Consider the following 16,389-nt stretch of genomic DNA (forward strand, 5'->3'; position numbering starts at 1 on the left):
CTTTAAGCACCAGCTGTCAGAGCAGCTCACAGATTACTGCACCTGTACATAGCCAATCTATAATTTAGCCCAAACAACTACCTCTTTCCCTACTGTATTTATATATTTATTTTGCTCCTTTGCACCCCATTATTTCTATTTCTACTTCGCACATTCTTCCACTGCAAATCTACCATTCCAGTGGTTTACTTGCTATATTGTATTTACTTCGCCACCATGGCTTTTTTTTGCCTTTACCTCCCTTATCTCACCTCATTTGGTCACATTGTATATAGACTTATTTTTCTACTGTATTATTGACTGTAGGTTTGTTTTACTCCATGTGTAACTCTGTGTTGTTATATGTGTCGACCTGCTTTGCTTTATCTTGGCCAGGTCGCAGTTGTAAATGAGAACGTGTTCTCAACTTGCCTACATGGTTAAATAAAGGTGAAATAATTTTTTTTTTTAAAATCTCTTACGGGTCTTATGTTAGCCCTTGTCCTAGTGTGGCGCACTGGTACGTTGGGCACCTCTTGGATCCTCAGGGCTTCTCCTGGCACCTCTGGGAGCCTCGGGGCCTCTCTTTCCTCTTCCACATCCTCCTGAAATTGTGGAGGCACGGTCGGCAGAGATAACTGACCTGGCGGGGTCTTCCCTGTCTCCTCGTGTGTCCTGCCCACACCATCCAGAGGATATTCTTCCCATGGTTCCTTCGTTCCTTTTCGGCCTTTTACTTGCACTTCACATGACCTTGCGCTGATGTGCCAAGAATCCATGTGACATACTTGGCTTTGAGGTGCCAGAAGCACTCTGACAGCTTGGCCTTGTTAAATTACAGGCCGATTTTTTGCATTATCGTCATGGTAATGTTTTGACTTGTCCTGACATGCAAGTTTGTGTGCCTGAACATCCTTAATGACCTTTGGTGCGAGGAGCTTGACAGTTTTTGGCAACAGAGACATTCAGCGCTGTACAGGACTGCTGCCGAAGCCCTCTGTGGGAGTATTTATACACAAAAATGGCTTGTCACACATCTGTGCCTTTCGGCATAGCCTTTGTGATGAGAGTCTTTGCTGTTTCACTGCTGACTCCGCCTAACCATTACTCTGACTGTGGTAGGGTGACGAGGTCACATGATGGAACTCCCGGGCATTTGCAAAAAAAAAGCAATGTTTTGACTTGACTGAACTGGGGCCCATTATCCGAGTCAATACTTTGCTTTTTTTTCAAAAGCCTGGGAGTTCCATCATGTGACCTCATCACCCTATCACAATCAGAGTAATGGTTAGGCGGAGTCAGCAGTGAAAATAGCAGACTCTCATTCATTATCCGTAACTACACCACCAGGTATGCCATATCTGCTGAACTGCTGTTTACAACAGTCAATGATGCAAGTGGCTGTTGTGTCAATCATTTTCTCCACCTCCTAAAAATCTGAATAGTAGTCCACTATAATCTGAAAAGGAACGTTCAATAAAATGTTGTAAGGCTACCCATCACATTCCCAATGTGTCAGAAGCTTACATACACTTTTCTCCCCAATTGGTACTTAGTCTTGTCCCTCGCTGCAACTCCGGTACAGACTCGGGAGAGGTGAAGGTCGAGACCCACGCGTCCTCCGAAACACGACCCTACCAAACCGCATTGCTTCTTCCGGAAGCCAGCCGCACCAATGTGTTGTAGGAAACACTGTACAACTGGCAACCGTGTCAGCGTGCATGGGCCCGGCCCGCCAGAGGAATCACTAGAGCGCATCCCGGTTAGTGAAAACCAGACAACGCTGGGCCAATTGTGCGCCACCTCATTGGTCTCCCGGTCGCGGCCGGCTACGACACAGCCCGGGATCGAACCCGGGTCTGTAGTGACGCCTCAAGCACTGCAATGCAGTGCTGCGCCACTGGGGAGGCCCCGAAAAGGAACGTTCTTGACTATGAACAGAACCATTCCCACTTTAGACCAAGGACATGTTGATACAGTTGATGTCGGAAGTTTACATACACCTTAGCCGAATACATTTTAACTCAGTTTTTCACAGTTGCTAACATTTAAACTAAGTAAAAATTCCCTGTCTTAGGTCAGTTAGGATCACCAGTTTATTTTAAGAATGTGAGATGTCAGAATAATAGTAGAGAGAATGATTTATTTCAGATTTAATTTCTTTCATCACATTCCCAATGTGTCAGAAGTTTACATACACTCAATTAGTATTTGGTAGCATTGCCTTTAAATTGTTTAACTTGGGTTAAATGTTTTGGGTAGCCTTCCACAAGCTTCCCACAATAAGTTAGGTGCATTTTGGCCCATTCCTCCTGACAGAGCTGGTGTAACTGAGTCAGGTTTGTAGGCCTCCTTGCTCGGACACGCTTTTTCAGTTCTGCCCTCAAATTTTCTATAGGATTGAGGTCAGGGCTTTGTGATGGCCACTCCAAATACCTTGACTTTGTTGTCCTTAAGCCATTTTGCCACAACTTTGGAAGTATGCTTGGGGTCATTGTCCATCTGGAAGACCCATTTGCGACCAAGCTTCCTGACTGATGTCTTGAGATGTTGCTTCATTATATTCACATAATTTTCTTTCCTCATGATGCAATCTATTTTGTGAAGTGCACCAGTCCCTCCTGCAGCAAAGCATCCCCACAACATGATGCTGCCACCACCGTGCTTCACGGTTGGGATGGTGTTCTTCAGCTTGCAAGCATCCCACTTTTTCCTCCAAACATAACGATGGTCATCATGGCCAAACAGTTCTATTTTTGTTTCATCAGACCAGAGGACATTTCTCCAAAATGTATGATCTTTTTCCCCATGTGCAGTTGCAAAACGCAGTCTGGCTTTTTTATGGCGGTTTTGGAGCAGTTGCTTCTTCCTTGCTGAGTGGCCTTTCAGGTTGTCGATATAGGACTCGTTTTACTGTGGATATAGATACTTTTGTACCTGTTTCCTCCAGCATCTTCACAAGGTCCTTTGCTGTTGTTCTGGGATTGATTTGCACTTTTCGCACCAAAGTACATTCATCTCTATGAAACAGAACGAGTCTCCTTCCTGAGCGGTATGATGGCTGCGTGGTCCCATGGTGTTAATACTTGCGTACTATTGTTTGTACAGATGAATGTGGTACCTTCAGGCGTTTGGATATTGCTCCCAAGGATGAACCAGACTTGTGGAGGTCGCCAATTTTTTTTATTTCTTGGCTGATTTCTTTTGATTTTCCCATGATGTCAAGCAAAGAGGCACTGAGTTTGAAAGTAGGCCTTGAAATACATCCACAGGTACACCTCCAATTGACTCAAATGTTGTCAATTAGCCTATCAGAGGCTTCTAAAGCCATGACATAATTTTCTGGAATTTTCCAAACTGTTTAAAGGCACAGTCAAATTAGTGTATGTAAACTTCTGACCCACTTGAATTGTGATACAGTGAATTATAAGTGAAATAATCTGTCTGTAAACAATTGTTGGAAAAATTACTTGTGTCATGCACAAAGTAGATGTCCTAACCGACTTGCCAAAGCTATAGTTTTTTAAGAAGAAATTTGTGGATTGGTTGAAAAATGAATTATAATGACTCCAGCCTAAGTAGTATGTAAACTTCCGACTTCAACTGTACGTCATGTGGCTGCAGCGTTTCCTATTGCTGCTTAGGTAGATTAGCTTTACATATACTGCACACAGCCACATAATGTTTAATTTCTTGGGTGCATGTTGGGCCAGAATACTGAGTCTCTGTCTTTCTTGAGACTGGCTTCGACCCCAGAGTGCCCTGCATGGATATGAGAATCATTAGGCGTCGAGTTTCTAGCACTACCACCCTGTAGCCTTTGTTGTCGACCTCTTCCTGCATTGTGAGTTTGTCTCCATATGTCCAGTAGTCCCTCACCAGCATGGGCATACTCTTTCTTGTGTCTGGCCAGCTTCTTAGGATAAAATACTGAAGCATTAACCCTTCATTCCCCTCGAAGGTTCTGTCAGACAGGCATGTGAACATCCCTTTTATCCTGTCTGCTTACGACCCCCCGGCAGTAGCGGGGGAGTCTGGGCCTCGCGCCTGCATGCTGTGCGGGCACTGGCTGCCTATGTGGAGCGGACACGGTCATTGCCTCCCCTTCCGGGGACTGTGCCTGGACACCCCTTCCACTGACAGCCCCACGCTGGGACTTCGCCGCTGGCTGGCCAGATCCATCTAGCACCGACAAAATCTGGTACGGGTATTCCAATGTAGGGAAACATAACGGAGGTTACGTATGTAACCATGATTATGTGAGCTATATGGATCACTCTAATCCTCTACGGTGCTAGAGGAGCCTCAAAAACAATGTAGAGAACATGCGTTGTGGCCATGGGGTCTATATATAGGGGTGGACCCCAGCCGCGACACAGGTAGATGGGAGTAACTCTGTAAATCCTCACCTCGGATGTATCCCTCAGCTGTGGAGTGATACCAATATATTGGAGTGATCCATGTAGCTCACATAACCATGGTTACGTACATAAACTTTGTTTTGCCCCATAGTTGCGCAAGCATCAGTTTTGTTGCTGAACAACCAACCGGTCTTTAACGTCATTGCACAACATTAACTACCAAAATAATCAAGACCGCAAAGTTGAATAATACACTTTAATCAATTAAAGATTTTTTGCTTCACATTTTATACTGGAATGTTATGATTCCCCATCTGTATTTCTTTACAGATAAAATGTCCCATCCTAGCCATCTTCAAACCCCATTATCCAACCAACCGCATTGAAATTCTGGGAATACAAACAAAACATCAAAACCAAAACATATGAAACCACTACATGTTGTCCTTTTGATTAAGTGGATTTTAAAGATCATCCGTTCATTATGGGAGTAAATGACTGGAGTCATCAGAGGGAGGTGGTGTCACTGGAAGGAGAGTCCTCCTCGCAGTAGGACCAAAGTATTCCCTCTATTGATGCTTGTTTGATATGAACCACAGTATATTGGTCGGCTCTTTTCAACAACTGATACGTTTGTAAATAGTCAACGGCGAGCTTGCTATGGAGCTTTTAAATGATTACTTTTCGAGAACTTCTATAGCCACAAACGCAGTGGTTTGCCTTGTGAATTGGCTGCTTTACTCTTTTCCATCTTAACAGTTTCTCAATACCACAGGCAATACCTAAAGCTACATATTGAGATTAATCAATCTAATGAGGAAAAAAAAGCCTTTAGTGGGTAAACAGGTGCCATTAAAATGGATTTGCGGTGAACCTGCAGTTATGAAACAAAAACATTAAAGACCACCTAGGCAGTCCCACTTTCTTCCAAATCTGGTCCAATGTATAAAATACAAAATGTCTCTGGTAGAGGATGCATAACTCTTTTGGAGGTGGGGATGATTTTAATTACTCAACCTCAATAGCAGGGAAGATGAACCAGCTGAATACCGACTAGCTCCTCAGCCAACACAACAGGGTCATGTTCATTAGGCCCCAAATGGAAGAAAACTGACTGAATCAGGGAGGGACTACCTGGACTTACACAATTAGAAAGGCTAATTTTATTTTTCCTCAAAATGAGAAAATATTTTTTGTTTGTTTTCTGTTGCAAAATAGTGCTTATCTTTTTCCGTTTTGTGTTCTAGTGAACATGTCCCTGATGCCTGTCTGTAGCTAGTACGGTTTCTACCCCACCACTTAACCAAGAGCACCACCCATCTCCCTTCCCTGCTGCCCCTTTAGTCCTCGTGTTTTGACTTCCCGCCTCTCCTCGGCGAATAACAGCACGTTTCGCTGCCCGTTAAATTGAACTCTATATATACACACACACTGTAGATCTTTTTCTCTATCATACAAACATAAATACACCAATACTGCGCTCCACCGCGGGAAGGGCTTTTGAAGGGCTGGATCCTGTTGATGTGTACAGTCTCAAAATGTTCCACAGGCGGGCAGGCAGGCAAGTATTTATTTTGTCTTCTCTGGAGCTTTGACGTATATATTTTGTTTTTTTACAGGATCTCGTATTTGTCGACGAGGAACGAAGTTTCTAAAGAGAATTTCACTGGTGCGTCTCCTTCTACGTGAGTCACTTTGGCAACCTGAGGGAATAGGAGAGGAAAGAATCAATGTAACGAGTGAAATGCAGGGATCGCAAGAGCATTGTGTTCCATCATTGAGCGTAGGCCTAAACGGCCATAGTTAGTAAGCGTCGACGTTAAAAAAAAGATGAAACTTGCCTGTATGTCGCAGTAATTGCGTTTAGACACAAAGGACACGTTGACGGGGAAGAAGTCGCTGGGTTGCCCGGCGACACTGAACTCCAGGCTGCCGCTTTTGTTTTTGGCATCTATGACGGGTAGGCTCCACTCTAGAACGTTCCGTCTGCTGTCGTGCTTATACTCTCCGTCCACGTCTCCAACCACGGGTGCCCCAACTCCAGATCTGCACCAGGAAATACAACCATATACTGTAAACAACGCAACCATCAAACTTTAGGCTGGTTTACCTGGTCACAAATGAACCATAGTCTTATACTAAAAACCAGCTCAATGGAGAAACTCCATTACCCATACTTCTTAGTCCAGGGCTATGCTTAAAAATCGGTCTCTGGGAAACCGGCCAAAAGAAAGCCCAGCAAGGTTGTTATACAGTCAACACATTACAAGAAAAGTCATTTTAAATCACCCATGTACTCACGGTATTGGGATAGCAATAACTACGTCGTTCAGTTCAAGGCCCTCCTCCTGCAGTTCATATTCTATGTTCACGTCGCAGCCAGTAGCGCTCTCTGAAGGCCAGCAGTTTACTACAGGCAAAACGAGGCACAATGACATTTAAAAATAGACTGTCGTTAACACTGAATAAATCCCACCACAGTAATTGCAGATGGAAGATGGTGCCGGCAAGGCGACGGGTGGAGAAAGGCATTGGAATGAGACTCACTGGTTAGAGGTATGAGGGCATCGTCTGTGCTTTGGAGCCTCCACTTCAGCACCCCCACGTCGTTGTCGAGGGGGAAAGACTTCTCGGGGTTCTTCAGACCAATCACAGAGTCTGAAGTGAAGAGCTTCTTATCTACGTTGGGATGTGTCTAAATACCAGGGGAGATACAATCAATTCCAACACAGTGGACATGCACTACCTGGGCAAAAGTTTTAGAACACCTACTTTACTTTTATTTTTTACTATTTCCCAAGTTGTAGAATAGTGAAGACATCAAAACTATGAAACAACACATATGGAATCATGGAGTAACAAAAAAATGTGTTTGAGATTTCTTCTTCACCTCCCTTATCCTACCTCATTTGCACACACTGTATATAGACTTTTTTCCTATTGTATTATTGACTGTTTGTTTATTCCATGCTTAACTCTGTTGTTTGTGTCTCACTGCTTTGTTTTATCTTGGCCAGGTCGCAGTTGTAAATGAGAACTTGTTCTCAACTAGCCTCCCTGGTTAAATAAAAAATAATAATAAAGAAGCCACCCTTTGCCTTTTGCTGCAAAGAAACCAATTCAACCATGAAGGTCTGATTCATGCAGTCTCCTCTGAACAGTTCATGTTGACATGTGCCCGTTACTTGAACTCTGAAGCATTTATTTGGGCTGACATATGAGGCTGGTAACTCTAATGAACGTATCCTCAGCAGCAGAGGCAACTCTGGGTCTTCCTGTCCTGTGGCTGTCCTTATGAGAGCCAGTTTCATCATAGCGCTTGGTGGTTTTTGCAACTGCACTTGAAGAAACTTTCAAAGTTCTGGAAATGTTCCACATTGACTTACCTTCTCGTCTTAAAGTACTGGACTGTCATTTCTCTTTGCTTATTCAATCAAATATATTTATAAAGCCCTTCTTACATGAGTAGAAACCCAGCCTAAAACCCCAAACAGCAAGCAATGCAGACGTAGAAGCATGGTGGCTAGGAAAAACTCCCTAGAAAGGCCGGAACCTAGGAAGAAACCTAGAGAGGATAGGGCCAGTCTTCTTCTGGCTGTGCCGGATTGAGATTATAACAGAACATGGCCAAGATGTTCAAACGTTCATAGATGACCAGCAGTGTCAAATAATAATAATCCCAGTGGTCGTAGAGGGTGCAACAGGTCAGCACCTCGGGAGTAAATGTCAGTTGGCTTTTCATAGCCAAGCATTATTTGAGCGGTTGCCATAACATGGACTTGGTCTTTTACCAAATAGGGCTCTCTTCTGTATACCACCCCTACCTTGTCACAACACAGCTGATTGGCTTAAACACATTAAGAAGGCAATAAATTCCACAAATGAACTTTTATCAAAGCACACCTGTTAATTAAAATGCATTACAGGTGACCACCTCATGAAGTTGGTTGAGAGAATGACAAGAGTGTGCAAAGCTGTCATCAAGGTGAAGAATAATATCAAATATCAAATTATATTTTGATTTGTGTAACACCTTTTTGGTTATTACATGATTACATGTGTTATTTCATTTCATAGTTTTGACAACTTCACTATTATTCAACAACATAGAAAATAGTAAAAAAATAAAGAAAACCCTTGAATGAGTAGGTGTTAAAACTTTTGACCGGTAGAGTACATATGTCTGATATGGGATGAATTGTTACAGAAATCTTCGAATACATTAGGCCGTGTTCAGAAGGAGCACATGGGGAGAAACATTTTGTAATCGTGCTGGGGTTACTAGTCAAATAAGAACACTGGATTTTTCCACAACGTTGTGCCCTACTGGACACCATCCAGGAGTCTTTACAAAAGGTCATGGGTCAGTCAGGATCTGAACAACTCACCTGCAGTTGTACTCCCTTCTTGTCGTAGTTGTTGACCATCAGGCGGATGCGGCTGACCTTGTCGTCGGTCACTCTCAGGGTGATCATGCCTAGGAGCTCCATGTTCTGTAGACCGCCGTCACGTCCACAGGTCAGGCTGATCTTCTCCTCAACTCTCATGTGGACACTGAGGAAAACATACACAGGTGTCAAGATTGAGGTTTTATCATCACACACATTGCAATCACACACGGGAATTATGTCAATAGGAAAGCACATGCACAGACATTGAATGCAAGATAAACCTTGGCTTACTATCAAAGATTAAAACTTAAGAGGAATAATGTACCTCTCCACATTAATTGGTGGCGGTAGGACATTGGACGCAAGCGAAGGCCTTTTCCCTGTGTTGGACGTGATGGTTTCCCCCTCCCCCCTGAGCTTGTCCACAAAGTTGTCCACCTCTTTCCCCCTGGCGCCCAGCTTGAGGGCTTTGCTGGATCCGGTCGGCCTGTGGGAGACACACGATCGTCAGTACCAGCATCTGTATCTGTGGCCCAGAGTTTTTCACGGTCAGGTCTAGGGCTAGTCAGGTCTAGGGCTTTCCCAAAATTGTCAGCCGGTGATTGTCAAGCAAATAACTATCGGTCTCACAGTAATTGACCGTTAATTAATAAACACATTTAGGATCTCCTGGCTTCCACCTATTAATAAGCCATTTAAAAAAGTCTAATAAATCCATGTAATATTGCCTACTACACCTTCCCAATAAATCCATTATTATATTAGACAGGTCTAAAGAAGTATGACATGAAGAAAATGCAGTCTATTTCAGAAGAAAAGGTACTTATGTGGCTATGCCAAATGGCTGTGGGCTACACTAGTTCATTTAGCAGACAAGATTTGCTTAGAATTCCATGGCATTATTTTATAGTATGAAGAATACAATTGAACAAAGCTAAATAAAATATGATATTTTCTCAAACGATTTGAGGGAGTGCGCACACTATTCTGTGTTGAGCGGTTAACAAAGAAATAGGTACTCCTATTTGCTTAATTTAGAGTTATTCATGTAACTTTAGTTGCTTGAAAGGCATGAGCTCTGCTTTGTTTTTTTTGCGCAAAAGTCGAATTCACAATTTCCCAAGCACTTGATAATGCCTCGAATTTCACGGAGGCATCCCCTTTATGGCCGTAACACACCCCAAAAAATCCATTCCTTTAAAAACAGGCACGGACTAGTGCGTTGTGCCCTGCTCCCAGAGTGTGCTGCGCAATCCAAAGCGTCTCTCACTCACATGGCTCGCTGTCACGTGGTCGGCTATTTCTCACAGGCTACAAGTGAAGACACGCTTTTATCCAATTCCGAGATGCATATTGAAGATATTGGATGAACTGTCCACATTTACTTTTCGTCAGCCAACAAGATGAGTAGGCCTAACGAACAGCAAAAGCACTAGCCAAAGTCAATCTACTATCCCCCATAGTACAAACGTCGACCTATTTTGTGCGAGAAATAAGTATTCCAAACAGTCTGGGACAGTTATGGAATGCGATAGATCCCAAATTAATACAACCACTAGCTTCAAAATAAAAAAATTATGCAATGTGGCTGACACAACAGATCAGAACATTGAGCTTAAAATGTTGATAAACTATTAGGCTATTTCTTCACATTATAAGCACAGCAATGTGCGCATGGTAGTAGGCTAAAAGCGCAAATGTTTCCCGGGAAGACACCATTATCAAAAGTGACCGAAAAATGTAATTATGCATGTAATGCTATTATTATAAAGGTGCATTTTTATGGTGAAAATTAACTTCACCAAACTTGAAACTCATGCGCTGCTTATATATGCCAGTTAGGCTCTACACCCCTTATAAAGCGGATTAATGTGCTTAATTTTTAAGACGTTATTTGGCCACTTTACTTGTGATACAAACCTTATTAAAACATTTCAACATTATAGGCTAGGCTACATAAGGTGTGTGACTATGGTTCGAAAGAAGGCAGCAAAAAAAGGCAAAGGCATTGTTTCTTATGCTGAGCATCATTCACAAGTGATAATACATCATTCACAAGTGATAGGCTAATATTGTCACACATCAGACTATTCTTGGTTTAATCTCGTCTTTTCATATACTAAATAATAATGTGTGTGTGATATTTGTTAGAATGGACCATTAACATGCACCTGTATCGAAACAGGGGCAGCGGGGAATAAATACATGTCATCTTTGCTCTTAAATAGCGAACGTACGACACATTTCCCAGTGGTTTATTTTCATGGCAGCCAGCTAGGCCATACTCCTGATCTAAATATAAGCAATGTGCTTAATATTAGGAAAGTTGAGAAATCAATAATAGGCCTAGCTTATAGAAAGCTGATGGGATCCTCTTCTTTTTATTAGCAGCCATCACACTGTTTTCTCCCTATTTGCATTGCCTATAGAAATGTTGCACAACATGAGCTGATGAGCTCTCATTAACTGTTTGATTAGATTTTTGAATACATTTGCATTGATGTTAGAGTGATTAGAGGGACAAAAGAGTGCTGAGTACCAGGCTGTTAGCAAGTTTGGTAGGCCGCTGATGACCAGCATCAGAGCTTGGAGAAGCCTAATTACCGTGACTAAATGGTCATGTGGAATTTGACTGCCTTCATGACTCGTTGACCTCCGGTGTGGCTGTAACATGGTCACCGCAACAGCCCTAGTCATGTCACGTTCAGGGTGAGAAATGAACACCCGCCATATGCGGGCAGAATTTGGGGCATTGGCGGGAAAGAATGTCTTTCACCAGCCACATTGGTGGCCGGTAGAAATTGACAAAGGCTACTAAAGTGTTTGTCTAGTTACATCATTTTTGTTCAAACGCCAAGTTGTTTTTCCAACATTATTTTGCTGCAACTGTCTGTTGCTAACGCAGATACAGAGATTCTCAATAACCGTTACCATGGTAATGGCCCCCCCTTGAAGAGGCAGCTGAACATTTGTCTCACCTAATGACTCAAATGTGTCTGGGTTACACACTCCAAAACCATTTTACTCATAAACTTTATGTCATGTCTTATCATTAAAACACACAAATAAATTGAGCACAATTAAAATATGTGTTCTCATAAATATCAACTTATGTACTCTTTGTAAAAAATGGCAGTGTCAGAGCTCTGAACTAATAACAATAAATAAGCCGTTTCACTCAGCATTTTGTGGCAGGGCAGGCACTTTGTTGATTCTTAATGTTCAGTTGTAGAACAGTTTATTTGTTTCACTATTTTAACGAAATGATTGCTTTTAACATACATTGGTTAAAAGACTTAGGTCACAAAAATGAAATTGAATGGAGCAATATACCACATTACTTCTTACTACGAATACATTTCTTGTTTTAGAAACACAAAAGAGGTGGCTGGTCGATTTTATCATCTAACTGCCACATTGGCTGTTGGACCACAAATAAAATTTCCCACCCTGGTCACATTATCAGGACAAACTGGGCCCTAACTGCCAATCACTGTGTATTCGAGCACAGTCTAAGACAATTATACACACACAATCAAATTCAACACCGAAATTCCATCATTTCCGTACCTGACTGGGATGGTAGCCATCTTGGGTTTCTCTGGTTCGATGATGGTGTCTGTGATGATGGACCCTGAGGACATGCTGCTCATCCCGGCACTGCCGAAGCCGCCGAAGCCCGGCAACTTCTTCCCCGAGCGCTCGGCGTCTCGCCTGATCTGCTGCAGCTCTTTAGCCTTTCGCCGCATCTCTGCTTTGGCCTCTCGCTCCTGGGTCTGTGGGGCCCGAGCAGATGAGGGAACGTTTAAATCGTGTTTGCTATAAGCGAATGCCACACGTCCTCTGGACGTTATGGGCGTTTTAGCAACAAGTGTCTCACCTCTCTGACTGCCCGGAACACCTTCTCCTCGTGAGAGTCCATCTCGGTGAAGGTGCGGATCTGGGCCAAGTTGACGTTCTCCCTGTAGCCCAGGGCCACGATCTCGTCGAAGGCGAATATCAGGTCAAAACAGTGGTCTGAGATTTCCCCTTCCTCCAGCACACGGCAGTACTCTGGGATCTGAAAACAGAAAAACACAATTGAATACTTCCATATCAAACCAAAAGTCATAATACCGTTCTAGTTTCTAGTGGGATATGATCCCATTTGAAGTTATTGGTGGGATGGATAAACTCTGAACTCGTAAGCAGCAATGGGCTGCTATACCGTAGGGTTATCCCCTGTGCTGCTCCCAGCCTGTCGTGTGTGTGGGTCCTGGATACTATGGCTGCAAAATCTCTGTGTAAAGGACCAATAAAGATGCGTCGGATCGTATCATACCACGCGTGAGAAGAGCCGCAGCGTCTCCAGGTCTTCCAGGATGTTGCTGTTCTTGGTGGTGACCAGCACCATGTAGAGCTTGTCCAACGGCTGGTAGACGTAACGCACGCTCTCCGTCTCCACAAACGTGTGCTGCTTGCCCAAGCCCATGAGCTTGGGGAAAGCAGCCAGCAGGCCCTCGACACGCGTCCGGGTCATCTCCACAAACTGCCGTGACACGATGGCTTTGCCTGCCTTGGTGCACACCGCCGCTGCCAAAAGCACCTGCAGCGAGCAGAGAGAATCACAAACATCCGTTAAGAAGTGGGATGTCTCCATTAATGGATGACAGCGTGATAGACAGGGTAACCATATGTGGTACAAATATGTGGGCCAAGAAAGGTAGTTATGTGCCAATTTACTTAGAAAGCAGATTCCGACCCTATCGTTAAGCTTGTTTACACACTGAGCTGCACTGGGGTCAGAAAGCAATCATAGTTACATTAAGACACCGTGAAACCAGGGTGTGATATGGGTTGGAAAACGTACCTCAATGCAGGGACGGGATATGCTACGGCTAGCTAGCATGAGGACAAAAGGGTAGTTTCCCAGGGGGAAAAAAGCAGTATTTCAATTTTCTTGATCTATCAGGGTGTAAAGGTAAAATTTGGAGTACAGTGGCATATCCCATCCCTGCATTGAGGTACGTTTTCTGACCCATATCTCACACAAGCTTCATGGTGTCTTAATGTAACCATGATTGCGTTCTGACCCCAGTGAAGTTCAGTGTGTAAACAAGTGTAAAGATAGGGTGGGCATATGCTGGCTACAATTTGCTATATGTGAAAAATCACTTACCATCACAGAATACCAGGACCAAGGCACGATAACGCATTGATCCAAATGACTTAATTTACTAGATTTAAATGTACTAGATTACGCAATGCAAATCAATCACAATGTCATACAGCCAAGATCCATTGGTTGACATATCACGTTAACTAATGTTAGCTAGTTAGTTAACTAGCCTACCAAGGCCAAGTATTTAACGTTACCTGCCAACATAGCTTAACACAGTTAGCAGACAGCCAACAGTGAAATGTAAAGATCAATCTAGCTAACTTAGTTCAATTGTAGCTAGCTAGTTACCTAGTAAACTTAGCCAGCTAGCGTTAGCTAGCTGAACTGTCACCAAGCACTAGTAGCTGACATTTGTGGTAACGTTAGCTAGTTAACTGCTAGCTTACTAACATTGATACGTTACATTACATTACAACGCTGCTAAGTAATAGTAGCATTATATAGTTAATAAGTTAGCAAATAACCTTGAGTGGCTACCTTTGTGGTTGTTTGTCAAGTGAAGTTTGATTTGCTTCTCAATTCATTGTGCCAAGGGGCTAGCTAATGATAGCAAGCTAACGTTTGTTGTTATGATTAAGCTAAGCGGAAAAGACTTGAAATGTGACTGTGCTCACCATTGTTGGTCTCTCTTTAGGAAAATCTTTAATCTCAGATGGTTAGGAAAACGATCTTCAATCTCCGATGGTGTTTGCTCAGTCGAGTTCCAGTAAATCTAAAGCGCCTTTAGAAAGAAAATATAGTTGGATAGCTAGCTAAACTGCTTGTTGCTTGTAGTGCTTCAATGTGAGTTACTTCAATATGGCAGCCAAGCAGAGCCACGTATCCAACCAGCGGAGTTGCTTCCTTGATAAACCACTCGTTCGCTTTGTCGTAGAAAACTTCAGAACGTCAAAAGTTGCGCGATGTGGGCTTGAACCAAAGAGATCGAGCACAGATAGAACGAGACCGATATTTCACCGAATGTAGAAATGTGAAGCATCCGCTTGGCGTTTCATCTCACTACCAAATATGGTAGTGAGAGGAAGCCCACTGGCCAGCAGTGGGAGAAGATGGAACCAGGTGGATTTTGGCCGAGATTCTGCACATTTTCTCATCGATGAAACATTTGAGCTCAATACAGTTTTCTGTTCCCAAAACTAAAATCTGTTATGAACAGAGTGGAGTAAGTTTTGTAGACTTTACCCTTTACAACATGTATTTTTTAAAATTGCGTTATTTAGAAGGAGTGCAAAGGGGAATGGAGTTATTGCACGTGTGCACTTCACAGAGTAAGCGTTCCCTAACGGAAATATGCAGATACATGCTAGAACGCGCCAATAGGATCTCACTAGCTCATGCTTGTTTCTGCCCACCTCCTTACTTGTTCTTCCCACGATGACGCACTTGTTCCCATTAGAAATGACTACCTTGGTTTAGTTATAAAACTCTTTGGATCGCATCCAACTTGTAAATGCATACACAGCCACCTACTGTACTGGTCCGTGAGGTAATTCATGTACTACCAACATTCAATTATTTGATGTGGTAATACAAGTTGGGGAAAAGGAAAGTTGCCCTGACAACTATTAGCACTCTAAAAAAATCCACCACCCCATTCCACTATTTAACCATATCTAGTCTTACTCCAGACCGATGGTCTGAGAGTACATGACATTAACACCCTCTACAACTGTTCTGCAGTAAAATCCCCCAATCCCAAGTACTTCTTCGCCACCGCAAACTCTATTTTCTGTGACTTTCGATCCACTTCTGCAACACAATTGACAGCCATGGCTATAAATGCTATAAAGTCCACCTTACTGAGGCACATATTCTTCCCATCATTCTCTCTTGGTCTTTGCCTACTCACACGAATCCTCTCAGGATCCCTCACCTTGTACCCATCTTTCTCTACCACATTCTTCACTGCTTCGGCATACAACACTTTCTGTACTACTATAACTCTGGCTACCTCAATCTGCCTTTCTCTCACCGGACACCTCCGAACGCCAGCCCCATGGGCACCCCCAAAACTGAGACATATAACTTTCTCCACCGATACCACACATCCTTCATCTCATGCCCACCGGCACACTTCTCACATCGAGGCATCTCCCTCCACACTGCTGCAACATGCCCATAAACTTGACACCTAAAACACTTTTTTTTGTGTGTTGTCGGAACAAAAACTCTCACAGGAAATTGACACTTCCTACCTTGACATAATCTGGTATAGACTCAACATGACAGATAATGTCTTCTCCGTTTCCCCATGCTCTCCACCGGATCTACGTCTCACTAAACGGCGGGCGTTACAGACACCGGGAATCTTCCATTTCAACTGCTCCTCCTCAACACTTAATGCAACCCCGTTATCACTCCTTTCAACGGCGCCCTGCTCCGAAGAGCAAAGCAAGTTGCAAATCTTGACCCTAATCGTGTAATCCAGAGCGCCCGCTCCTTCTGGGCGGAGGAAACACGATAAATCATCATGAGTCCACTCCGAGTCACCTTCACC

General features: G+C 43.3%; 1 protein-coding gene across 2 annotated transcripts; it reads right to left on the minus strand.

Annotated features, from left to right (window-relative positions):
• Window positions 1-4,582: 4,582 nt before the first annotated feature.
• On the minus strand, window positions 4,583-16,170 carry LOC115137110 (coatomer subunit delta-like). Of its 2 annotated transcripts, none has more exons than XM_029673178.2 (10): window positions 16,088-16,170; window positions 13,053-13,316; window positions 12,612-12,791; window positions 12,302-12,507; window positions 9,057-9,218; window positions 8,729-8,894; window positions 6,888-7,035; window positions 6,642-6,750; window positions 6,182-6,386; window positions 4,583-6,043 (listed from the first exon to the last, which is right to left on the minus strand). In XM_029673178.2, exons 2-10 carry the CDS (start codon window positions 13,248-13,250, stop codon window positions 5,954-5,956), a joined length of 1,464 nt encoding a protein of 487 aa, XP_029529038.1. In that variant the 5' UTR covers window positions 13,251-13,316; window positions 16,088-16,170; the 3' UTR covers window positions 4,583-5,953. The 2 variants fall into 2 exon arrangements, with proteins under 2 accessions (XP_029529038.1, XP_029529037.1); XM_029673177.2 differs by lacking the exon at window positions 16,088-16,170 and adding an exon at window positions 14,507-14,924.
• Between the last annotated feature and the right edge of the window lie 219 nt (window positions 16,171-16,389).

The sequence above is a fragment of the Oncorhynchus nerka genome, linkage group LG11, assembly GCF_034236695.1.
Source record: "Oncorhynchus nerka isolate Pitt River linkage group LG11, Oner_Uvic_2.0, whole genome shotgun sequence".
Classification (NCBI taxonomy): domain Eukaryota; kingdom Metazoa; phylum Chordata; class Actinopteri; order Salmoniformes; family Salmonidae; genus Oncorhynchus; species Oncorhynchus nerka.

What these genes read in the sequence shown, in the direction of transcription:
- LOC115137110 (XM_029673177.2), bottom strand. An exon ending in ATGGCTACCATCCCAGTCAG is followed by an intron (nt 9,219 to 12,301) that starts GTACGGAAATGA and finishes TGTCTCCCACAG; the next exon opens with GCCGACCGGATCCAGCAAAG. An exon ending in CCACCAATTAATGTGGAGAG is followed by an intron (nt 8,895 to 9,056) that starts GTACATTATTCC and finishes TGTTTTCCTCAG; the next exon opens with TGTCCACATGAGAGTTGAGG.